A 27939-nucleotide genomic window follows, 5' to 3' on the forward strand; every position below is an offset into this window, starting at 1 on the left:
TTTACTGAATAAATGAGATTACCTACCCTGCATAGGTTCTTGAATAGGTTTCATGCTTAAAATGCCTGATTTTTGTAGAAAGAATGAGGAATACTACTAAATACTGTTAGGACATATTTATTTTTTCAGTGAAAAAAAAAAAGCAAGGTTTTTAAGGATGTACAGCATGCTATCTTTTAGTAAAAAAAAGGAAGGGCAGGAATATAAATATATAAAGAGAGATATATTTATATACTTTTTTTAGAAAAGTAAAGATAAACCAAAAACTAATAAATATGATGACATCCAGGAAAAAAGGATAAGTAGAGAAGCTAGAGTTCGCTAAATGTGTTTGACTTTGAGGTTTCAACTTCAGAAATGTGATAGTTTTAAATAATTATTAAATGGAATTAATTCAAACTAAAAAATTAATCCATGAAAACTAAAAGCAAAATGAAACTAGAGAATATAACTGTGTACAAATTGACAGCTTAACCACACAGGAATTATTTTAAGTGGCATAAACCAATAATTTAATTGTCTTCTCCTAGTGGGACAATAAGAACTGAAAAGAAATCTTAAATTGTGTTTACCAATCACATTACTAATATTACTATTTTTACTCTAAAATTCTTCTTAAATTATTGTATATGTACAATCATATGAAACTAAGATTTTCAGTTTAAGGGAAAAGAGATAAACATATGAAATAAATAGAATTACAAATAAAATCTATAAATTTGAATTGGAAATATAAAAAGTATGAAAATATCAATATAAATGTATGTAATCTTTCTCTTTTAAAACCTTTCTACAGAAAAGGCCTAGAAACTGACCAATTAAGTAGCAATGAGCCTCCCCAGTGTCCAGATTGTAGATATCAATTTCCACGAAAAAAAAAACAGACAAACAAACACATAAAAAGATGCCTTAGAGATAAGGCTGTTTGCTGGTCTGGGCAGAAAATATGAGAGAAGCCTGGGATTGCTTGTCCTACCAGTGTGAGAATGTATCAATGACTACTGGGATCATTTCAAAAGGAGTCAGGAGCTAATGGAAGGGATGCCTATTGGAAAAGATGATATAAATTCAATAACATAAAGAATAATAACTGCAGTGGATTGAACAAATGAAATATGAAAATATCCATGAGGTTATAATGTAATATGAAAACAACTAAATAGTCATTTCTAGAGAATTTTGGAACCAACTTATTCCAAAAATTTATGATTAAAGGGAGATAATCAAGCATCCTTTCTGTCTTTCCTGTACAAACTGTGCCGCATCACGAACACTTGATGCAGTAAAGTTATTCTTAATATAGAATAATTCAAGATAATAAATGAAAAAAAATGATAGAACTAGAATCTTACTATTTTACAATACCTATTGAACAAATATATCTATGTAATAATCGTCAGTGACAGCTAAACCTTTAGGTAAAAAATTGATGGAGAACTTCGTAATGAATGAATCAAGCTAATCACACATAAACTTATGGATCAATCTTAACACCATAATAAAAAGACATTAGACATTACGAACTTCCAAATGCAATGGGAGAGACCCAACATCCTAAATGAAGTTTTCTTGCCAAAATATCAAATCTGGATCTGATCAAACCTCTATGTCTAAATACAGCTTATAGGAAATAGGGTCAGAGATAAATTTTAAAGGATATGGAGATACACTCAGCAAAATATAGAATGTGATAAATTCTACAGGACAAGTAACCCAGTTTCTTAAAAAAAACAATGTAAGAGGAAAATAGAGGGAGGGGAGACTTTATAGTTTAAAAGAATTTTAGATTTATATGAATGAATTGCCAAGTGAGGATCTAATTTGGATCCCGATTCAAAAAATCCAACCATATATGTATTTATATATGAGTATGTGTATATTCATAAGTGTTCAATTTGATTTGAAGTCATCAAATGTCTGCTACTTTGAAAAATAGGATAATAGCATCATAGAAATATTTTTTTTAAGAGTTCTTATCTTTTAGAGTTAGTTACTGACAAATTATACAATGTCTGAGATTTGCTTCAAAACAATCCGTGTGGGTGGAGTGATATGTAGGCATATAAATAAATAAAATTTGGCCACGTGCTAGAATTGGTGACAATGAACCTGGGCAATGGGTGCAAGAAAGTTTATGACATTATTCTACTTTTCTATATATTTGAACATTAACATAATAGAATGCTTAAAATGAAAAATGTTATTAAAGCACAAAATTAAACAAAATTCCTGTTGAGGTTTTGATCATGTTGCACTGAATTTATACATAGATTCATTTAGGCTGTTGAATCTTCTAGGCCAGAAACCTATTATCTCTCTCCATTCTGTCAGTAGAATTTTTGTTGTTACCATTGCCACTTTTGTTTTCATTTTCTTGCTATAGATCGTACACACTGTTTAAGCTTAGTCAGAGTCAATTCATTATTTGCAAAACTTTTTCTCTTTTAATAGATTGTAAATCTTTTTCTCTTTTACTAATAATAATGTTTGAAAACAAATAGAAAGTAACTGCTTTTGTATACTTACTTTTTAATTTTCCTGGTTAGTATAATATCTAATATCTAATGTTCTAATATCTAATTTTCAATCTAATCTAATTTCTTAGATATTTCAGATGAGCAATTCATAATCTACAAATAAAGGATAATTTATTTTTTCCTCTATTTAAAAAATGTGTGCTATAGATTGTATTGAAAGAATTTATACATATTCATTTTCTTGAAATTTATATTTTCAGAGGTTTTCTATCTTAAAACAAATCAAATCTGTATTATGTTCAGGCCAAATTTGGAGCTCTCAGTATCTCATTTAGGAACTCCGAGATTAACATATATGTTAATTTTGCACAATGATTGGAGTTCTCAACTCATGCCACCATCAATTATAGTTCATATAATACCATCAGTATCTAACAATTCAGAATATCTACCCCCAACACATATAGAAATATATGTGCTCCAACCAGTAGAAGAAAACACAACAGGAGTTTCTTTCTCCCTCCCTCCCTCCCTTCCTCCCTCCCTTTCTTCTTTCCTTCCTTTCTTCCTTCCTTCCTTCCTCCTTCCTTCCTTCCTTCAGCCTGCTTTCTTCCTTCCTTCCTTTTCTCCTTCCTTCATTCCTTCATCCTTCCTTCCTTCCTTCCTTCTACCTTCTATTCCTTCCTTCCTTCTTCTATTCCTTCCTTCCTTCCTTTCTTTTTCAACCATAAGGGATGCATTTGGTAGAGAAGTTACATTATTATTCCAAAAGTCATTACCTTGGCTTCATTACACACAGCACATCTGGGAATTGTCTGCTTGAAAGCCTTGGCTAGAAGCACTATCTGATGTCCTTAAATTGATTCTAATATTGAAAAGTCTAAAGGAAGTTAGTATACGCCACATGCCAGGCTGCTTGGCATAAGCTGTCTAAGACACCTAACTTTCCCATGGGAGAAAAACAACAAAAAATGTTGGATCAGGATTGCACATTGATTTTTGCATTATGAGATAAAAACTTTTCCCTTCAGTATACTGCTTCTCACAATGACTTTAAGTGCTTTTGCTTCGACCTCAAGCCTCTATGGTGACAATGTGACTTCATGCCAGTTTTTTGCAGCATACAAGCTGCCAGACACAATTATCTCTGACAATAGGTTCACATTTGTCGCAGTCAAGTTACGATATTTGAGGACACGGATCTTATCCAAGTTGTCACCATTGCACTTCATCTGTTTTAAAAAATGTTTATGGTAAAAAGGTGTCGCAAACTACTAAAGACAACCTAAAGTGGATTTTTTAAGATACTGACCAATAATTCTGGCCTGATTTTTCATTGACCAATATGTTACAGGTGGTCATGCTGAATACTAGTTAGTTTAAGTTTCATAACTTATCTCAATCATCTTTACTAAGAATAAACTGAGAATTTATAAAATAAATAAATTATATTTGATGCTGGTCTGGCTAAATTAATCATTATTATTATTATTATTATTTTATTTTTATTATTATTTAAATCCTTTACTTTTATCACCGTAGTTTTTCTTTTATCTTTGCTGGGATTTAATTCAGTTCTTGCTTCTGCAAGTTGAGCAGGGATAGATGCCACTTTTTATGAAGTCACATAGTACCTGTGCACTCACTACCCATTGTAACAAGTCTTTTATCTGTGAGTTATAAACCATGGGTGAAGAAATGTATCTTTTTTCTTAATTCTACCTCTAGCACCTGGAATGTGAACTGGCACAAAGCAGACCGACAGGGCCCGATTAGAAACAGTCCTTTGAATCAGGTTGCTTCGAACTGGCTTCTAAAGTCATGCTTCTTGACCCTGCCAGCAAGCTTTATTTTAAGCTGCAGATGGTCCAGTAAGGTCCTTAATAAAATCCAATTTAAGCCAAAAAATCAAAAAACAAAACAAACAAACAAACAAAAAGCCTAAGATTATATTACAGGTGAGAAACAGGAGTAAATGTCTTCAGATTGCTCCTGCGCATATTGACAAGCAGCCCTCAAAAAAGAGTTTTTCTTTGAATACATGCTCACTACCTTTAGGCACAAAATGAAAGTGTCTTCAGAAAATTTCTCAGGTTGAAAGGGAATAAAGGAGCAATAAAAATCCATCTGCAACACTTCTTAGTGAAATACAAACTGCAAATAATAAAAAAAAAAATAACCAATATTCTGGCTAATTAACCCAAATTTTGAGAGTCAACTAAGTCACACTTTCCTCTTATACTTGAGCATATCTCGGATAACATAGACTTATGAATCAGCTACAGGTATTCCCTCCAGGACTTTTTATAAAATAGAAGAATCTTCCCCAAATCACCTTGATTTCTTCTTTCAACAAATACACATTGAGCATGTATTATCTGCTAATGGTAGATATTTAGAGATGAATAAGAGTCCACCTTCCCTGAATTTAAAAATATTTTGTTGGAAAAATTTACATACAAATGATTACAATACAATGTATTTATATGTTATACATATGGTATGTAACCCCAAAGTTCCTGTGAAGAAGTCACCAAAATCTCTAGAAAAGGTTTTATGGAGATTATAACATTTGAGATACATCTCATAGACGATTTCACCAAATAGAAAATGGGGGAAAACTGTTCCTATACGAGAGAACAATACAAACAGTGACTTAAGGCATGATAGAACATGTTCAGAGAATGATAAATTTGTTCAGAGAATGATAAATTGGTGTGAATGGATTGTAGGTTGCATAGCATATTGAATAGTGAGTGGAAGTAATGACAAAGGAATGGATTTGGACCAAATAGTAAAGGATCTTTGTATCAGGTTGCATCTACCATCTTGCAAACTGCAAATAGCCTCACCTAAAGCACCAGCCAAAGCCAACATTAGAGGAATTTAAAATAATTTTTTGTTTACTGCAAAGAATGTGATGTATTAAACTCAAGTTATTGAAAATTTATATAGTTGCCAAAATATTAATAGAGATTACTTTTGGATGGTAAAACTATGGTTCCTATGTTTTATCATAAATATATATTGCTTTACTAATGAAGAGAAACAAACTTAAGGAATAGTTTAAAGATATATGTTTCATTTCTATTTAATAAAACAGATTTAAGTCTTAGTTGTCTGGATAACGCTATATGAGGCTATAAAAAATTATCTGTTAATGTCTACTATTGTTTTTCATATGGCACAAAGATTTTAGTTTAGATTCAAGAAGACAGAATGGTTATAAAAAAAATACACTAGAATCAAAGGATCTAGATTCCTTTCAAAGTTCCTGCACTCATGTTATATATGAATTGAGACAGTTACTTCGTCTCTCTGGGATTCAGTTTTCTGATATGTAACATGTGGTTTGGACAGAATTATCTCAAAATCCTTTCAAATTCTGTGATTCTTTAAGCCTTTATATCACTATTACCTGGTGTTACTACAATATTTTTTCAAGTTTAACTTGCAAAGCTTGTAAGCCATTTGAAATTATATAAACCCTCTCAAGTCTTTTAGAAGTATTCACAGAAAACCTACAAAGCTTAAGAATTAGGACTAAAGGTCTAAACATGAAATGGCATGTTTGTTTGTTTTTTCTCTAGGCAGAAACGTAAACTAAATTATAAATTTAGTTTATAATTTATGCTATCTAATATTAAAAATTATATATACCAAATCAAAAATATTTTCATGATTTTAACTAAATACTATAAAGAGAAAAAATACAAACTTAATATAGTCTGTTGCCTTTAAGAAAAAGTCTGGCCTCGAATGCAGCCAAAAACTAGAAGAAATCACTTATATGACTATGTGATACTTATTACTAGTTTTTGAATAGAGGTACACAGTGGGTTATCAGAAGATACAAACTTATATCATAAATACATGGTTGCCTATTTGAAATATTATATTACATTTACTTGTAAAGCTCTACTTCCTAGTGATGTAATAACACACATATACACACACACCATATACATACATATCAAGTTCAGATTTTTCTAATTTTTTACTATTAAGCCACAAACAGAAATTAGAAAAGAGAAAAGTATATATTTTTCAATTTGAAAATGTATTCTGAAATGTAAGAGATAATAACTAAAACCAAAATTTGGATACCAAAAAAGGTGGGAAACATTCATAATTCAGTTTCGAGTATAGTTGGTTTCTTAAGAAAACATATACATACAATTCCATTATATCTATTTCATTGTAAAATTATAAACTCATTCTTTTGAGGAAACATTTGGCTCAGGCAAATTAAACACATTTTTGATATTGAAAATGTTTATATTTGCAAGCAGTTATAAATATGAAATATGAAATGCTAGAGAAAATTTTTCTTAAATGAACATGATGACCTGAAAAGTCATTCTATTTCCACCAAATATATTCCCTCAATATCTACAGCAAGACATAAACATATGCAAAAAAAAAACATATTTAAATAGATGTATTTTCTTAGCATTTTTGGAGGCTGCTGCTGCCTTGCCAAAATAAATAGGTCGGTCTAGACTAAAAGAAGGTTATGAGAGAAACTGCACAAAAGTAAAGATTCAAAGTTTAGAAATAAATTAATTAATGGGAGGGGGGAGATACTTCAATTAAAACCAATAGAAGAGTAAGTAAAATAATGGAGACACACACTGAGTTATACAGCCAAAGAAGCTATAAGTAAGTACAATATACCTGACTTTCTTCTGATTTAAAAGGTTGTATAGGGAAATTAGTACATAGTAAGACAGCATATAATGATACTGGTTAAAAGTTAGCCTGAAAGACATGAGCTACAAGGAGGACAGCAGCTCACATTTAATATTAAAGACGTTTACCTCCATGCCTATCCTTGAGCTATAGCCCTGGCTCAAATAACAGCTTTGCAGTCTCTTTTCCATACCCCCGTCATCGCCTGCCATGCCTAAAATCTATCATGAGAAATTGAGATCTGAAACATGGCAGATAGATAGCACACTTTTATTGCCTCTTCCTCCTCAAAACGCATTTGATAAATGAACACAAATGAGGATAAAGGGGAATCAAGAATGGATGAGTGATTTGTATGAATTTTTTGGAAAACATAGAATATCTGATATGTGAGTAGAGTCAAGAAAGCTACAATCTAAGTTCTTACTGAAGGGGGACCCTACTTTGTACACAAAAGTCTTCAGAGGATTTAGAAGATGGGTGGTCACTGAAAGAATGGAGGCTGGTTTAAAGTTTTCATGGAGAGTGGTGACTGCCAGATCCACATCTTAGCCCTCCAAAATCAAAAGAGTATCTGCAATAGACTGAATGTTTGTATTGTATCTCCCTCTCCTTGTAAATTCCTAAATTGGAGGCCTAATCCTTATTGTGATGGTATTTAGAGGTAGGGCTTTAAGAAGGTAACTGAGTCTTGACGGTGGAGCTTCCACAAATGGGATTATTGCCCTTTCAGAAGAGACAGAGAGATCTCCCTCTCTCTGCCATGTAAGGATACAGCAAGAGTGTGTCCATCTACAAACCAGGAAGAGGGACTTCACCAAGAATCCAAACATGCTGGCACATTGATATTGATCTCAGACCTCTAGCCTCCAAATCTGTACATAATAAATTTCTGCTGTGTAAGCCACCTAGTCTGCGATAATATTGTAGCAACAGTGTATAGTGCCAAGTGGGTACTAGACTTATCAGAGGATCACCTCATAAATTATATAAATGTCTACCACTATGCTATAAACCTAAAACTGATATGAGAAAATATCAAAAGTCAAATATAATTGAGAAATAGAAGGAAATAATACAAATAAAATTTGGGGGAAACCAACTAGCACTAGTACAGACAAAACTAAGCAAATTTGAGAAAGAGAGGATGAGAGAGAGAGAAAAAAAAGAGAGAACAGTTTTAATTGCAATAAAAAACAAAAAGTTGACTGAGAATGGAAACATAATCTAGTATACCGCTTAATCTAGCAGCATCACTGCTTATATAGTCATCTTAAATTAAATACTGTCTCCTTATTTAATACTATATTAACATAGAAAGTGGAGAACTGAGAAAGAGTGTGATACAAAATCTTCAGATATAGCAAGAAATGTAAATATCAACAAAATTCAGAACTATTATGAAAAGGAAATAAAGAGCAATTGGTGAAAAAAACTGAAGAGAAGCAAGTATCCATGTTTTTAATACAAACCTCTCATATTTGCTTTTCAAACTATGTACACAAAATTCAGTTCTCTAAGATTTTTTAATATTTTCCATTTCTCAGTTACCTATTAAATTTCAAGTACACTGAGAAAGCTAATACTATAAGCCATTATCAGCTAATACTGCAGAATTCATTTGTTGATAAATGGAAAAAATATCCAAAAAGAAAAGTCACCATAGGCACTGGGGACAAAGTACTGAAGATAAGAAAATCACTGAGGGAAAGATAAGGAGGTACTTGAGGGGAAATCTTCTCTTTTGATTACATGCGTGAAACTCACATTTGAACATTGGGCTTATTGTGTGAGGATGAGGTACAACTGATGTGGTCTGAAACAGTTCCTGAGTAGATGGGGTCACATCTGATGAAATAAATCTTCCTGGTGTCAACCCCCAGGCAGAAAACTGGGTCTAAGAAAGACAACTCTGTATAAATGAGTCATGTTTCTATATTTGTTCTCTTTTTGTTATCTCTTAATTTTTTTTTAATTCCTTAAAATTCTGTTTAAATATTCAGCTGTGCTACTTGTTCCAAAAGGAGAATATATCCACTCTTGGGCTGAAGTGTCAAAAGGGGAGCTGTAATGCTAACACCACTATAAGGGTATTGGTCATGAGCAATAAAAGTCTCAAATTGCGATTACATCTGAGGGATAGAGAGTCACAGGAATCACTTCCTACTTGCTCTCCAATGTGAAGTTCTCAGAAAGGGATTTTCTGATCACTCTATCAGATTGTCACTAACCCTTATCTTCCATTACTTTTCTTTATAGCACTTAGATCTAGTCAACACTGTAATGTGTCTAAGATGTTTTATTTTTGGCTATCTAATCAACTAGAATGCAAGTCCTTTGATGGAAGGCACTTTGCCTTTGTTACTGTTGTTGTATCTGCAGCACCAAGAACAATGTAAGAGCTGGATAAATATTTGCTGAATAAGTAAATTTTCAATCTAGTATCCGATTTAAATACACATATTTTTTTATTAAGGACCCAAGGCATTTGCTTCCAGGGACTAAATGAATTTCTGCCTAAATCACTGTTTTGCCACATGGGGGCTCTGCTGTCAGCCACAAGGGATTCCCAAGCATTCCCTCACATTTTTATGGCAACTACTTTTCAGTCAGGATTAAGCATTAATGATACAGAGAAGGGTTCTCTGGCCTGGTTTAAGAGTCCCCAAATAGACTAAACTATTTTAGTGTAAAGTAAGGACCCACAGGTTCCTATTCTCTCCTACCGCACTGCAAACCTATGCAGGGTTTCTCTTCTCTCAGAATTTTAATAACTCTTAGGTCTGCAGCATAAAATTGAAAAATCAGACTTATTATTTGAGAAATAAAAATAGAATTGACCAATGGAACAGTATGAATTTTTATCCAAATCAAGATTTCTATTATTTTTCCCTGCCTGGTGGTTGGGGAACTTAATTCTCAATGCTGATATTTTTGTCAGAAAGGCAAATTAAAAAAATATATACTAGTATACCCAGTTGAAACTATTATACACAGTGCTTTAAATAAAAAGAAAATTCTATAGACTGAATGTTTGTGCCTCATCCCCCAATTCATACATTGAAATTTAATCCTCAGGATGATGGTATTTGGAGGTGGGGCCTTTGGGAGATGATTAGGTCATGAGGGCTCTGCCTTCATGAATGGGATTAGTGCCTTTATAAAAGAGGCCCTTAAGAGCTCCTTTGCTCCTTATGCCATGTAAAGTAACAGAGAAGACAGCAGTCTATGAACCCAGGATGCAGGTTCTCACAAGACATGGAATTTGCCAACTCCCTGAGCTTGGATTTCTCAGCCTCCAGAACTGCTGAATTTAGTATCATACTTTTTCTCAGTTCCCCACTTTCTATGTTAACATAGTATTAAATAAGTAGACAGTATTTAACTTAAGATGACTATATAAGCAGTGATGCTGCTGGATTAAGTGGTATAGTAATTATGTTTCCATTCTCATAAATTTCTATTGTTTATAAACCACTCAGTCTATGGTATTGTGTTATAGCCTCACAAATGGACTAAGAGAGAAATTTTTCTTTGAAAAGTTCTTGTTACATCAGAATATATGTAAAGCAAACACAGCAAAATTTTTATTATGACACCATTTAAACGATGTTGACCTTAAATTCAGAGCACAGCCATCCATGTAAAGTAAAACATCAAATATTAAGGTACAAATTTGGTTAAAAGACTTTCATAATTACTCTAAAACTCCTTTGTTCTTCTGTGAGAAATTATAATAAATTTGAGAATATATACAAGACTATAAATTTTATAGTGCGGCTATAGTGGCATATGTTCCTTCATCGAATTTGCTCTAAATAAAAAGCTAGAAAACTGATTTCTCAATATAAACAACTACATATGAATTTTGACTGCTGTTCTTTTAATAGAAACTTTTTGAGCTTCTGTTAAAAGAGTACCTCAGCATCCATACAAAAATTAGCAGGTTCGTTTAGCAAGAAACAATATCAAATGATTGTTTTGGCTGACTACAGGCAAAAAAGGCAAGTGAGATGGAAAGTGAATATCAATGTTAAACCAACATAGACTCATGACCCCTTAATATTACTAATTGCTCTCAACCTTGCCATTTGACCCATTACTAAGTACTCTGTTAGCATAAACCACAAAATATAAATACATATTTTCCTCCAAGATTTAAATCTCATATTATTCAAAAGTGCTACAAGTCTTAAATTTGCTACCAAAATTGAATCTATACCCTATGTGTCCATTTGAGGCTGGATATTCTGCTTATATTAATGAATGGACTCTTCTTCAACATATATGTAATTAAAATTTACTCCTTGCAAGTCAAATGACACAAAGTGAAGTAATCAACCAAATGTAGAATACGGAACAAGCTACAGTCCAAATGACCCAGTATCTCACAAAAAATTGATGGCATTAAATATTAAAAAGAGTTCAGAAATATGAAAACCAAATGCAATGTTTGGGCTTTGTTTAGATCTTGACTACAAACCAACTTTAAGGAGTTATTATTAATTTTCTTAGTTATAATAATGCTAGATGGTTAAATTAAAAGTCTTTATTGGTTAGAGTTGTATATTAAAATATATATGTGGGTAAAGTAGCATGATTTCTGAGATTTCCTTTTAAAATATTCTAGAAAAAAATGTGGGAAGGAAAGTGGGAATAGATCAAATAAAATTAGCAAAATATTGATAATTGTTTAAGTTGATGTTTATTATACTATTGTCCCTACTTTGATGTGTTTTTAAATTTCAACTAAAACAACAACAACAACAGTAACACCGTTATTTCCTCAAAGTCATGTAGTCTTTTCAGTCTTCACAGTCCATTGCTAAGTGTTACACTTTAAGTTTGTTATTTTTCCCTATCTCCAAATTTAGCTTAGGGATATCTCTGCAGGAAGTGACAGTGAGGCATGCAATAAAACCTGAGAAAATGGATTGATGTTACAGCATAAATGTATCTTCAGGTAAGGAAGAGAGAGATGTGTTAGATAACCAGCTAAGGTCTCACTCATTTGAATTTGCCTTGTTCCAGAAAGACTGAGAAACCATTTTAATGGTTAGACCTGGAACTTTATTCATCCATTTATTTAAGTCAGAGATGTTCACTAAGAACCATATGTGACCAGACAGGGTTTTTAATGGACCCCTTGAAGCAAGCAGATGGAAACCAAGGATATTTTAGAGATGTGTTAATGCTCTGATCAGGATTTAATTACAAATGTACAAACGCAGATGAGTATTCTAACCAACTAGAAATGAAAAATATATATTTTTATAGCTGCAAGAAACTCTGTGTTAGTATTCTGACAAACCCTATTACATAACAGAATAACTGAGTCAAAAACATTAAGCTCTTTACAATATCTAGATTAAATGCATTTACTGGTTTATCGCTTTTTGATTTAGAACACAGAATATCAATGACATATGCTATATAATAACTACCTGTGTTATTAAAACCGTTGTAGAAAGGGAGTACTGAGGAATTTTTTAATAGTATTAGTAAATTCTGACTCCACCCTTGGTCACATTAGGGTCCCTTGATATATGTTCATTCCAATATATGCTCATGACCAGAGAACCTAGACAGAATCAAAAAATAATAATAATTTTCTCACAGGTACTCTGATTCCAGAAATATTTTATAGCATTTTATAGTCTACAATGTATTTATACATGAACTATAAAAACTGATCCTAAATAAAAGCCTTAAAGATTCACAGCACAGGATTTTTGTGTCCTATTTTGCAGAAAAGCAAACTGATACCCTAAGATGTTTGACCAGAGTCAGTTCCAAATTCTAAATGTCAACTGATAAATTCAATAAAAAGCATGTCATTCTCTAAATTATTATAGAAAGACACTGAATTCACCAAATTTATTTTCTAGAATGAGTAGTCTAAATGTTCTCATATCCAGTCTTTACATAATTTTCAATTTTCAACAAAGACTATAGCTCTTGCCCTCCCAGGCTATATGCAAAGATGTTGCCCTGTCTAGGCCATCTGAATAGAAATCCACGTTGCTATTGCTTAATGGCTAATTTTGCTAATCATTTTATAAAATATTTAAAAACACGTCATGGTGATTTGAGGCCTAATGTCAAAAAGATGTTTTCAAAAATTAAATTCTCATAAACCTGAAGAAAAGTGAGAGCCAATTTCAGACTTACTCCAAATGTGTTGAACTCTTGATCTTATTCCCAACACTTGACCCACGGAAGCTGTTAATGACTTCACCAACCCCTCCATTTGCTCAGCCCATTAAACTAAGAGTTGTCTTTTTCTTCTTTAGCTATTACTTCCACTTCTAGTTCATTAGGAAATTCTTGTTGCTTTACCTAAACATATACCCAGAATTTAACCAATTCGTACCACTTATACCACACTGGTCCAAGACCCCCATCATCTCTCTCCTGGATTGGTACAATAGCCTCCTTACTGGCCTCCCTGCTTTTGTTCTTGTTCTTTTAGAGACTATTCCCACAGCAGTAACACAAGTGATCCTTTTAATAGGTAACTTGATCACATCTTCACTCTGCACAGAATATTGAATTGGCTTCCAGTTTTTCCCCGAATTAAGGCAAAATTCTTACATTGGCATACAAAGCCCTCCATGGCCCAGTACCTAGTACCAATCTGACTTCACCTCCAATTACGCTACCCCCTTTATCCCTGTACTCTATATCGGCCTCTTTGCTGTGCATTGAACACATGATCTGCTCTCACCTGAGGACCTTTGCACTGGCCATTCTCCATATATATTTAAGGTTAACAACCTCATCTCCTTCAAGGGTTTGCTTAAGCCACTTTCTTACTCTTTGCACTCCCAATCTTCCCTAGCCTTTTTACTTTTCTTTTTTCTATAGTAGGTTCTACATACATATTTTTGCTTCTTTTTTTTTATTGTAGATTTTACCCCTTTAGATTGTATGCTTAGATCATTGTTTGTACACTGATGTACTCCAAGTGTCTGAAACAGTGGTACATAGTGGATACCTATATATTTATTAAATGAATGAAATCTCTGAGGCCAACCCATTGTTAAGATATCAGTACATCCTCTTTAAGCTCTGATTTTCTATGTTTGTAGTTGGTAATTCAGTTTTATATTGGCCTAAAATTTGGCATTATATACTGAGATTGAATTTATTTACCCAATTTAAACAAAATATATTAAGCTACTTGAAGTACTATAAGTGCAATAAAGAAAATCTTTAGATATGTGACACTATGTTTTATAATTGCATAAATCATTAAGGCCCTAGATTCATTGGAGAAATTTAACTTGTCAGGCAGTTTATAGTTTGTTCTGATGTGGTATTAGGTGTAAACAAATTTGCTAAATACGTAATGTAGTATAATGTTGCTTCTATTGAAAGGCAAATCAGAAATTATCATCTTGCTATAGTCAATGAGTAAAATGAAAATAAACTTTTAAAAGTACACCAGCAAATTACTAAAATCTTTTAGAATATGCTTTTTTTTTTTTTTTTTTTTTTCTTTTTAGGTACTACTCTGTCTTTGGAGTCATTTCTATAGCTTCAAGTATTCAGTCTGGCTTAGGATTGTATTATTTTATTATGGATATCTCTCTACTAGCCTCATGGACGATCTTCCCTCTTCAAGAACTTCATTATCTTGAACTAGGACAGACCCCATGGCGATGCCAGCTTAAGAACTAGTACCAAGGTAGGGGCTACACAAAGTGCCTGGAGTCAGACTCAGTCCAAGAATGGTTACTGATTACTGTTGAAGAAAAGACCAACAGTCAGTTTTAAGAGGAAATATCAATTATGAGATCTAAAGGATGAAGTTGACGTCAGAACTACAAAGCAAGACAAGATCAGAAGCCAAGGTAACAGAAAATGTCTGCAAATTAAGGGCAAGGTGGGTAACACGGCAGAGAATGTTATTCACCATAAATAATCCAAGATCTCTCCTAGGAAAAGCAAAGTGAGAGAATTAAATTCTCAATGGACTCATTTGTGCTTCTGTCATCAGAGAATGAGGGAAGAACAAGAAGCACAAAGTTGATGGGACCTCCAGCCATCCTAGAGTGGCCCCATGGAGAAATGCGAGGTGAGAAGAAAAATCAGAAGTTTTCAAACAACGGAGCTATAAGAGAGAACTATTATTACAGTTACCTTTAGTCTTTTTTAACAGATACAAGTTGTCAAGCCCCATAGGGGATGTTAGATGATAAAAGTTGTAATATGCCAAGGGAATATTCAAAAATATATTTACTGTTCTCATGAAATTTACAGCTTAACTATGAAGACAAGAGCTGTCTATGAAAAGTGAAGATTGTTTGCTGACCATCTCCATTTCTACTTTCCAGTGTCTTGCCTTTCACATACATTCTTTAAGAAAACTTTCTTCAAAATTGTATCCGATTTCACCGCCTGAGGAACTCTGCAGGGATCGATCCCTTGTGCATAAGACTAGCATTACATAACCAGTTTGTCCTATATCAAATGTACTTGTCACCCTCATAAAAATGTATTTGTTAAATGACTATTTACATCTATAATGTGCCATGTGCTGTTCTAGGTATTAGGGAAACTGAAGTAGACAAATCACTTTTTGTCCCCATGGAACTTATATCACAATGTCAGAGGTTTATATACCCTCTCTTCCTACTAGGAGAAAATGTATTATTTTTAATCACTCCCTTATAGTACATTTCTTCAACCTAGTTGTCTATCAGATTCTGCTGATAAGTACAGCCTCTTCCATTCCCATAAATCAGAATCTTGGGGAGGGATTGGAAAATTCATCTTTTTAATAAGCTCTCAAAGCATGAATAATATGGGGGGAACCAGTGCCCCGTTAATAGCAATCTGAAGAACTGGTGATTTTTGTTGGACTCTATCTGTGACCCCTTTTGATTGTCATGACTAACTGCTACCAAACTTCTCATCTTTAGAGAATATAAAAGCTCTCTGGGGTTTTCACAGCTAATTCACATAACAAAGACTAACAAGGCAAACTTTTAAAAAGAAGTATACCATTTATTTTTAAACAAAATGTTTTTCTCTATGGGGTAGAAGTTACCATATTCTGCTTTGAGGAAGAAAAGAATCAAACATAAATTACCAGTTACGGTCCACAGAATCAAAAGATTCATTTTAAAGGTAAAGTTATGGGGATTTAGGATGCTTTCTTATCAAAGAAGGCAAGACTGAGTGAATCTCAGAAACCCATAGAAGAGATAATTATTAAAGTAGTTCTTTGTGAGTTAACAATTAGTATAGTTTAAGACTAAACATGTAACACCAACAAATACAATAAAGTTGATATTCAAATAATAACTAATGCAGGCTTATTACATGTCACACACTATTCTAGGTACTTTAAAGATATTAAGATGATTTAATGCTCAACCCTCTATGAAATGGTTTTTTTTAACGTCCATTTTGTAGAAGAGAAAACTAAGGCATAGAGAAAATAAGTAAACTACTCAAGGTTACTTATTTTCTCTATGGTAAATTTTAGCCAGGATTTGAAGTTAGGTGTAAAAATCCATGCTCTTAATTACTAGACTAAACTGCCTATCCTTAGTTTTTATAATACTTCTTTAGAAGATTCATACTAAAAAAGTTTATACAAACCTATTCTAGGAAACATGAATTTTTTTTTTATTTTTTATTACAGCTTCCCTGCCCCAATGCCTTAATCAGGCTAATTTTCATTTGACTTATTTTAAAATGAAGACAGCAATGTTGTTGAAGCAGGATCATTTAGTGATTAGAGGTTCAAGCATAAGAGAGATATGGTTCGGAATCTCATTTCTGCCACTTGTTTGCTATCTGACCTTGAGTAAGTTACCTCTCCAAGTGTCAGTTTCCTCATCTTTAAAATGAAAGTTATAATGGGACCTACATCATAATACTGGTTAAAGATAAAACAAGATAGCCCATTTTAAGCACTTAGAAAGTGCTCAATAAATATTTAGTGTAATAAATAATAGCAGCATCAACAAACTGAACCAAATGATCTCTTGATTCTTCTACTCGGACTGAAAATAGTTGATTTCTAATTTAAAAAAATAAAATGACAACCAAAACAACAAACCAAGCCACAAACCATTAAGCCAATTATGTCTTTCGTGGGAAAACCACAAAGGCTATTGGACACATTAATTTATATATCATTAGTTATCCCCTCTATCTAAAATGTATGTGTTCTAGCATCCTGAGACACCTTGCATAATATAACCACTGTGACTCCAAGAGGTCAAATGGGCAAGCAGTTAATGCTTCTCTATGAAAAGCTCAATAATTAATTTTATAAATTTAAATTCAAAGCCTACGTTGAGGTTAAGAAAAATTGACATTCGTTCTGTGGACTTAATGTCAAGCTCCAGGAAAACTCTGGACAGCACACATTCAGCTATTAAGACGAGGCAGACAATAAAGACATTGCCAAATTGTAAAACAAGACTCAGAAATTGCAGAAAATGTTGCTAGTTATTGATTATGGTGACCATTCAGTTCTTATTGAGACACCCAAAACAATCATTCATTTTCCAGCAGAGAGCCTGCTCATTTGCAAGATAAAAGAGAGACATTTCTGCACATGCCCATAATGTTCTTCACCACTGGGGGCAGCTTTACATAAGACTGCATTCACTGAAACCAAAGCAACAGTCCAAGCAGCTTTCAGAATGACAGTCTGCAGAAGTGAGCTGAGCGTGTGTGCGGTGCGGGGCTCAACTGCTTTCTGGGCTCCGACGCAGCTCTGTGGCTGAACTGGGTGCTCACCACCAGAAATGCTGGGCTATGGAATACAGATGTGGCAGCTCAGGTAGCCCCACGTTGCCTGGAGGAATACATCATGCTTTCCGATAAGAAGAAATTGTAGAAGCCAGTTCTTTTTTAACGCCCCCACCAAAAAAAACTGTAAAGAGATGCAAAACGTAATATCCATGAAGATCCTATTACCTAGGAAGATTTTGATGTTTTGCTGCGAATGTGGTGTTGGAATTTATTTGTTCTTGGAGTGTTCTGCGTGGCTGGCAAAGAATAATGTTCCAAAATCGGTCCATCTCCCAAAGGGTCCAATTTTTCTTCCTGGGTGTCAGCAAGCCCTGACTCACTACAGTGCAGCTGACAGGGGCTGTCATGCAAGTGGCCCCCTAAGCCAAAGTGAAAGACCCAAGGACGACCTTTGAACAATACAAAGGATGGGTATGTTTTGTCATTTTTCTTCTTTCCTTCTTAAAAAAAATAATAATAATAAAATCCTGTAGTTATGTATTAATTCTGCCTTAATTACTTTAGAGATTACCTTGCTCTGCTATAAGACTATAAATTCAATTGCTTAGTGGACACGTTTCCTGCTTAACTATTAAAAAAAAAAAAACCTAAAGACGGTTCTCTTTAAATAACAAAGAAATGATATTTGATGTTAAGTGTTGTTATCTAGATTCAAAATTTTTTAAAAGGAAATACATGCCTGTTTTTGCTTGATTAAAAATAAATGAATTCTCTTTTGGGGGGATAACTTTTCTAAGTTGTTTTTATTTCCAGGTTTCAATGTAATTAGGCTACTGAGCGGATCAGCTGTAGCACTGGTTATAGCCCCCACTGTCTTACTGACAATGCTTTCTTCTGCCGAACGAGGATGCCCTAAGGGCTGTAGGTGTGAAGGCAAAATGGTATATTGTGAATCTCAGAAATTACAGGAGATACCCTCAAGTATATCTGCTGGTTGCTTAGGTTTGTCCCTTCGCTATAACAGCCTTCAGAAACTTAAGTACAATCAATTTAAAGGGCTCAACCAGCTCACCTGGCTGTACCTTGACCATAACCATATCAGCAATATTGATGAGAATGCTTTTAATGGAATACGCAGACTCAAAGAGTTGATTCTGAGTTCCAACAGAATCTCCTATTTTCTCAACAATACCTTCAGACCTGTGACAAATTTACGGAACTTGGACCTGTCCTATAATCAGTTGCATTCTCTGGGATCTGAACAGTTTCGGGGCTTACGGAAGCTGCTGAGTTTACATTTAAGGTCTAACTCCCTGAGAACCATCCCTGTGCGAATATTTCAGGACTGCCGCAACCTGGAACTTTTGGACCTGGGATATAACCGGATCCGAAGTTTAGCCAGGAATGTCTTTGCTGGCATGATTAGACTCAAAGAACTTCACTTGGAGCACAATCAATTTTCTAAGCTAAACCTGGCTCTTTTTCCAAGGTTGGTGAGCCTTCAGAATCTTTACTTGCAGTGGAATAAAATCAGTGTCATAGGACAGACCATGTCCTGGACCTGGAGCTCATTACAAAGACTTGATTTATCAGGCAACGAGATCGAAGCTTTTAGTGGACCTAGTGTTTTCCAGTGTGTCCCGAATCTGCAGCGCCTCAACCTGGATTCCAACAAGCTCACATTTATTGGTCAAGAGATTCTGGATTCTTGGATATCCCTCAATGACATCAGTCTTGCCGGGAATATATGGGAATGCAGCAGAAATATTTGTTCCCTGGTAAACTGGCTGAAAAGTTTTAAAGGTCTGAGGGAGAATACAATTATCTGTGCCAGTCCCAAAGAGCTGCAAGGAGTGAATGTGATTGATGCAGTGAAGAACTACAGCATCTGTGGCAAAAGTACCACGGAGAGATTTGATTTGGCCAGGGCTCTCCCAAAGCCCACATTCAAGCCCAAGCTCCCCAGGCCGAAGCATGAGAGCAAACCCCCCCTGCCCCCCACAGTGGGAGCCACGGAGCCCAGCCCTGAGACCGATGTTGACACTGAGCATATCTCTTTCCACAAAATCATCGCAGGGAGCGTGGCCCTTTTCCTGTCGGTGCTCGTCATCCTGCTTGTTATCTACGTGTCATGGAAGCGGTACCCTGCCAGCATGAAGCAGCTGCAGCAGCGCTCCCTCATGCGAAGGCACAGGAAAAAGAAAAGACAGTCCCTAAAGCAAATGACTCCCAGCACCCAGGAATTTTATGTAGATTATAAACCCACCAACACGGAGACCAGCGAGATGCTGCTGAATGGGACGGGACCCTGCACCTTTAACAAATCAGGCTCCAGGGAGTGTGAGGTATGAACCGTTGTGATAAAAGCGCTCTTAAAAGCTGGGAAATAAGTGGTGCTTTCTTGAACTCTGGTGACTATAAAGGGAATGTGGTGTCCCCTCCCATTCCCTCTCCCTCTCACTTTGCTTGCAAGGTCCTTCCCTGTCCGTTTCAGTACAGTCATAATACTGGTCATTTTCCTCTCATACATAATCAACCCATTGAAATTTAAATACCACAATCAATGCGAAGCTTGAACTCTGGTTTAATATAATGCCTATTGTATAAGATCCTTTACTGATGCCATTAATGTCACACTTGTTTTAAGATAAAACTTCTTTCATAAATAATCCCCCACATCTGCTGTTATTTTCCTCCTGGTAGAAGCAAATCTCCAGTTCCAGGAGGTTTGCAGTTCATTGGCAAATCAAGGAAAAAATGAATGGTCCCAGGTACTTGGATCTTGAACTGATTCCAGGAGAAGGCTTGCTTACAGGAACATTTAGAGACAGAGGCTTAAAACAATGCCTGGCTTAAAAGAAAACTGCAGGGAACTATCAAAAGATGGTGCTGGGTTAAAGCAGCACCATGAGCTGTTTTCAGAGGTGTCTGAATTATAAGGCGAGTCTAGGGAAAAGTGTTGAAGGGTTAAAATGATGCAAGTAGACAACTGCAAAATACGAGGGGATGAAAAAACACAAAGTTATAGACTTGAAGTCTTATCTCCAAAATCCATCCCTGTAAAATCAGGATAGAGGTTTCACTGTCAATTTCTTTTAGCCTCTACACTTCCAAAATAACGAAATTAACTGAATAGCCAAGAAGCAAATTTGAGGAGGCAGATTTCTCCGCTGCTCCTCACCTTAGGGAGCTTTCAGAGATGAGGCTTGCAAATAGGAAGGCAGCTTGCTATATGTATGTGGTTGGGAGCTTACCAAAATTTCTCTTTCCTGCTCTTTCAAGGATTCTAACATAGTGAGTGGAATCATTAGCTGTCTGTTCTTCTGTCTGGGATTTGTCAGGCTGTCCTGTTGTGTTCCATCATGTGTCCTGTACACACTAGTCCCCTAATTACTGACACTTTATTCAGAGGTGTAAAGAGAACACGTTCCAAAACATGCTTGCTACCAACAGCCTCATTAAAAAGGATGATTTTGATAATGTCTTAATAAATGTATAAAATAAATCTTAAAGGAAAAAACACCAATTCTATGGCACTTGTCTTTGCTTTTCTATTGCTGATGTTACAGTGTCCCTATGTTCATCTGTATTGTGAACTCATCCATCAGTATGACTCTGTACAGACCCTGTTGGCAATGTGCAAGCTGCATGCATGTTTTTATGTTATAGGTGAAAGTTTATTGACTGCAGCACAAATATCACAGCTTCTGTATTTAAGTAACTTTGACCACAGTTCATTAAGATTTTAGAAAAATGTCTTTAGTCTGTATCCTCTTTCATTCTTTAAAATGAACAATTCAATTACAGGAGCAAAAATCAGGAATTGCAACATTAAGTCTGTTTCACTTAATTTGGCTTGAAAGCCTCACATCTTTATTCGTGTCCCTGTTCTTTCAAAACAGAATCATTGCAGTAAAAAAGAAAAAGTAAATGGTTATTTTTACCAGCATTTTTATATACTTTGGAGGCTTTTCATATGCTGAGAGGATAAATCTACGCAAGTCACCATGAAATATAATTGCAAGGAAGCCAGATTACAAAAATCATACTTTTATAAGCAATGAGAAAAAGGAACATTTAAAGTGGACTTTGATTTTGATTAAATCTTAAAATAGATGGCAGTTCAGAAAAGCATCATAGCTACAATATATTTACCTATAAATAATTGTTGACTATACACGTATGAATGGCAAATTGTCACAGATTCCCAATTGATTAACAATGCAGATACTTCCTTACAGTACTATGAACTGGATGACTGAGCCTACTGCGATGTTTTTCACTGAAGCTGTAATTTTACATTTTTCATAACATGTCAGTAAATACTTATTCCATCTAAAAAAGAAATTTTCTTTGGTCAGACTCATTTTTATCTGTACTAAAGATGCTTGTATTAATTAAATACAGTGTGAAAGTGAAAAAGCCCATTTCTATTCTTTGACTTGACTTCTGCCTCACTTGCCATGGATACCAAAGAAATTTAACCAAGGCATATTTATACTTATATTTTTGAATTCTTTCAAATTCTCAATTCTGTGGTATTGCTAGTATATATAAAATATATTTGCTCTATTGGAAAGTATTTCCAAAATTCAAAGCACTTGGAATGTAAGATTAAATGAATGAACAACATTTTGAAGACTAGTAATTTTTAAATGCCTAACTTTGACGCATTATTAATTTAATAATAGTTAAGAACCAAAAATAAAATCTTTTAGATAGTAAAACTTATTTTAATATGGGACATAAAATTACAAAAAGTGAAAAAGGATCATTTCCCCTTTTGGGGAATGAGGCTTCTCTAGTTCTTAGTATCGTCTAATTAACTATATAATCCTTATAGGTTAGAAAATAACTAGTTTACCACTATAAATTTAACAAAACCAACTAAAGAATGTTCTCCTCAAAAGCTGTTGCCTTCACCCCCACTTCATGTCACTTTCTGGACTTCAGATAATAAACCAATTTTCCTTAGTAGTTCGAACTCAGTGCATATGAGAGAAATATAATTGATATTCCATTTTTCTAGCACAAATTTACGTGAAGTATCTGATTTCTCTCAAAGATGAGGACAGTTAAATAAATAGCCTGACCTGTTGAACTACTCAGCAGAGATAAATCGAGGCAGAATTGATTCACTCAGTATTTTGAATTCTTTGCCAGAGAAAGAGGAAATGCAAGTTAGTGTCTGAACTGCCTGGGTTTTCACCCCCATTTTTATGAGCCCCAGCATGCTTAGTGCTACTGCAACACAAAGTTACTAGTCCCAGTGCCACAGCCGTCTAAGCAATACTTACGTAAGATAGAGTCATTTTAAATGAGTTTATATTTTCCAAGGATGTTGACATTACATCTTTTCAAAGAATTTAAACCATTTTTTATTTGATTAGGTGAGTCAACTACCTAAGTAGACAAACAGGCAATAAACTGCATTTCTGTGAAGCAGCAGTGACCTCCAGTGGCTGGTTAGGCTAATGTGTTTGTATACATTTCATATAGTTTTTTAACCAGAATCCTTATGTAAACGTGGTTGATGACACATAGTTTTTGATCTGTGAATCAGATTTAAATTTTATTTAGTTCATCTTTCTGGGAAATATGGTTATAGTGTAATTTTTAAGTTATATTTTGCATATTGACTTATTTAGTAATGCCAAACTGATACTGAGGGCTAGAAATAAGTTCCCAAAGAGCAAGTAATAATGTAATAAGAATAGATAAGTAATATTTTAAAGTATTTATACTCATTGATGTTAGTCAAATATATATACTTTCATTAAGTGGGTTAACGTTTTTCATAGGCAGGCTACTGAAATATGCTGTAGTTTGGGTTAGAGAAAACAAATTTCAATATTAACATTGAAACAATCAGCTCGGATATTTACTAGTCAGTAGGAATGTCTGAGTTGTCATATGAGGGAGGCCTCCCCTTCCAGCTCTAGAACTCTTCAGTTTGTCGATCATGCCAGTGACCTGTGCTTTGCCCCAGTGCTCTGTTCCTCCCTCCCTATTTTCAGCCAGCTGAACACTGGTTCTATTAGGCTCTCTGACAATGACGTTACAGTCTAAGAGGTGATGATTCATGGATAACGAAATTATGCTCTCCTTCTGGGGAAGGATAATGCAGAGTCAGATTCATAAATTTGGCAAGGGCTTTTAGGATGCTGTACATTCATGAAATAGCTTCTCCTCCCTTGATGTTTACCAAGAAGAGAGCTTAAACAGTTTATTTAAAGTGTAGATTAGACTAGCATCAGAAACAAGAGTTAGGACGTGACGCCTAAAACAAAATAAGTTCCATACATGACAAATGAGAACTGAATCATGAGAAATGAAAAATTCAGACTGTGTTGCTTCTTTTATTCCCTTTTCCCTGGATTCTCATTAGAATCTGGATCTGTAGCAAACCCATGAAGTATTGCTATACTATACTCTCTTACTACCTACATTAAAAATCAGAAGCAGCTGGAAGAAATTATAAATATGAAAAATAATACCAGTAAGTTGAATTACAAATGTTATAAGAGAAATAAAATTGATGAGAGCTAAATAGCTTGTATTAAATGATTCTTGAAAACTAATAAAAATATATACAAGTGAAAATGACAATGTCCGTAATCTAATAATAGCCTACAGAATTGGACCCAAATTTTGCATAATCTACAAAATCATTTGGTGATTTTTGCATAGTTGGGTAAAATACAATAGAAATACTACAGAGAAATCTACATAAAATAGATTTTGATTTGAGAAAAATATCACAACCATCTAAGGTAGAGTATAGGCTTTAGATTCAAGTTTCTCTGACACTTGCCGATCAAATGATCTCAGGCAAATTTCTGAGCTTTTCTAAACTTGGAAGTTCCCCATCGGTAGAATGGGCATATATTATTGACTTCACATGGTTATTGGGAGGATGAAATGTGAGAAGTACTTTGTAAACTCTAAAAGAGCAATTACCTATTCCTTTCAAAGAGCATTAGTGAGAGATTCAGCTGTGTTTGCCGATGTTCTATGTTTGCTCTGGGTTATAAAGACATGAATAACCTCTATGTTACAAAACCAAATCCATTTTACATTAATATGAATTCTGGGACTTGGCAGTGAGTCTAGATCTTAATTTGTCTTTGACCTTTAGTTTCCATAAAAACAGCTATCTAAGTCTAGGAGTTAATCAATAATCATCACAATGTACAATAGACATAAAGATACCAAACAGAGAACACTGAATCAAAGCATTATCAAACTAAATCAAAATTCAAATTGTGTCCCAAGCCAGGTCATTATAGCAAGGGCTCTGAATCAACATAGTTTACCTATGTACCCCTTCTCCAATATCACTATTTTGAGCTTTGGTTGACTATAAATGCAAGATGACATTATTGACCAAAAGCTATTAATCACATGACATCTACTCTGTTGTTTCTTTTTTTTCCCCAATGAAAGACTATCCAAAATCTCCTCCTAGTATAGAAATTACCATTGACTTTATTTATCAGTTATTGTCGCTAAAGATCACTGGATTTAAACAAAAAAAAAGTAGAATAATTGACCTCATAGCTGTACATCTGACTCAGAAAGTCTCTGAAGAATCTCTTTCGCATCCCAAACAGGAATTGTAAAGTAAGAATAAATTATATTTCATGTTTTTGTGATTAACATAGTGAAGATTGTTTTAAATTGCTAAAGAAAACAGCTTTACTGTTATTATGCACTTTCTCAATTAATAGAATCTACAAAAAAAAAGTAGCATAAGAATACAAAAGCTTCTTTTTATGAGTAACCACCTATTCACTTATGCAAAATTAAATACTTAAGAGTACTCTGTGGGCCTTTCATCAAAAAATGACCAGTGTAATCATAAATCTCTCTCCGCTGAATGTAGCTGGTTTCAAAAGTATGATTTAACAGATCTATTTCTAAAATTCTTATAATTTAAGTCCACAAAGTATTCTTGTTTTACAGCTGGGTTTCTATGAAATCTCCAGAGAACAGAGATAATGGTGGTGAATTTTATGCTGCTTTACCTTCATTAGATTATTGGTGGATGTTCTTGAGTTAGGTAAGGAGAACTCCTGGAACCCAGAAAGAACAAGAATATAAGACCAAGCAGAGACAATATTTTACAACTGTACTTTCTAATAACAGAACATCCATATGCAATAATATTCATTTTATTGAAAAAAAGAAAAAAAAGTTTTTATTTTATCCAACATACATTGTAATGAAAATTGATAATTTTCTTGACAATTCTTTATATCTTATTTTTATTTTTCAGGGTCTTATCCCGAGGAATTTTCTTTATTCCTTTCTCCCATTCTTAAATTGTTCTCTATTTCCTATACATCAAAAAATATCTTCCTTCATATAAATCAACACAATTTGATCATCTCATTCAAAGAGCAGCCTATCCCTAATGAAAAAATTAGGACATAAAACAAAATATAAATCTGGCAGACACTTTTCCCTTTCTTCTATAGCCTATAAACTACTCCTTCAGTATCTGCTGATTTTCAATAAAAGAAGAAATATAGTTGAAATACAGGCTTGCAAAGTATTAAAGCCTACTAATTTCCTTCCTAATTAACTCCTAGAAAACAAAATATAAGACTTTATGCATGGGAGTACTCAATTACATTTCACCAATGAAAAACACTCACACCAACAATCAGAATTTTGTCTTTTCAGGAATAAAGTGCAAATGTCTTTGACCTCACATGTAAAATGATAAGGCAAATGCTATATTTAGCAAAGGCGGTTCTGTTAAAGCTTAAACCTAATAATTATATCTATCCAGGGTGCAAAATACATTTTGCCAGTAAAGAGCAAAGGACTTCGATTAAATATAAATCCTTATTCAGCACTCTTGGATCTCTAACTTATTAATAAAGCTAGGGTAAAAAGAAAACATCCTCAGGCAGCAAGGCTGTCGTATAGTGAAGCTATACTATCAAGTAGTGGCCATGGGTAGTCCCCACATGTAGTTAAAAAGTGCTTCTTGTCATTAAAATTGATCTGTTTTACTTTCTGAAAGAAGAAACATGCTCACGCCCCCTTTGATACAATCAATTAGAACCTCACATGAATATTTAAAGGAATCTTGTAGAATGTATCATGTTAAGGTTGAAATAGTAGAGTGACTTTAAAATCTCTGATAAACCTGTAAGATTATAACAGTGAAAACTCTAAGAAGTTTAAGAACCAACTTGGTATTTTAGGATTAGTGTTGGCTTGTACTAATTGATTTAAGAATGAATTTTGCATAATTTGTACAAAATTTTAAAGTGAAAAGTTATAAATACTTAGTTGAGGTACTGCCATTTATCCTATGGAAGGTTAGGAAAAATCACTGAATGATAATTGAAATGAAATAATTGAAGGTCTGTTTAATATGGCAGAGGCCATATTACATAAGTATACTGTGTTTTCCACCAAGCTAGGCATGTTGTAGATGCTTAGGGGAAAAAAAAATCCATATCTTTCCTATCAGGTGACATTTTTATTACACATTTGTGTTTGTGTGTGTATTTTTTTCAATTGCAGCTGACATTCAATTATTTTACATTAGTTTCAGTTATATAACATAGTGTTTAGACATTTATATAATGTATGAAGTGATCCCTTTGATTAGTCTAATACCTACCTGACACTATACATAGTTATTACAATATTTGACTATATTCCCTGTGCTTTACTTTATATCTGTGACTATTCTGTAACTACCAATTCGTATTTCTTAATCCCTTCACTTTTTTTTACCAGGCTACCCACCCTCCCTTTCCATCTGGCAACTATCAGTTTGTTTTCTGTGTCTATGAGAATGTTTCTGTTTTGTTTATTTTGCTCCTTATATTCTGCATGTAAGTCTTTCTCTGTCTGACTTATTTTACTTAGTACATTACCCTCTAGGTCCATCCATGTTGTCACAAATGGTAAGATTTCATTCTTTTTTATGGTCAGGTAATAGTCCAGTGCATATATAACCACACCTTTTTTATCCAATTGTCTATTGATGGGTGCTTAGGTTGCTTCCATATCTTGGCTATTGTAA

The 27939-nt window shown here is 34.1% G+C and overlaps 2 protein-coding genes across 2 annotated transcripts in view; one reads left to right on the forward strand and one right to left on the reverse strand.

The window, feature by feature from the left end:
• The window catches only part of CTNNA3 (catenin alpha 3), a 1416183-nt gene that overhangs the window by 788148 nt on the left and 600096 nt on the right, over positions 1-27939 (reverse strand). The gene's annotated exons all lie outside the window — the stretch shown is intronic.
• Positions 17800-27939, forward strand: part of LRRTM3 (leucine rich repeat transmembrane neuronal 3) — a 160450-nt gene continuing 150310 nt past the window's right edge. The window contains exons 1-2 of the mRNA XM_039871929.1: positions 17800-18359; positions 18702-20233. Coding sequence (XP_039727863.1) covers positions 18356-18359; positions 18702-20233 — 1536 coding nt within the window. The 5' untranslated portion in view covers positions 17800-18355. The remainder of the gene's footprint in view (positions 18360-18701; positions 20234-27939) is intronic.

Source organism: Pteropus medius, unplaced genomic scaffold (assembly GCF_902729225.1).
Source record: "Pteropus medius unplaced genomic scaffold, Ma_sr-lr_union100, whole genome shotgun sequence".
Taxonomy (NCBI): Eukaryota; Metazoa; Chordata; class Mammalia; order Chiroptera; family Pteropodidae; genus Pteropus; species Pteropus medius.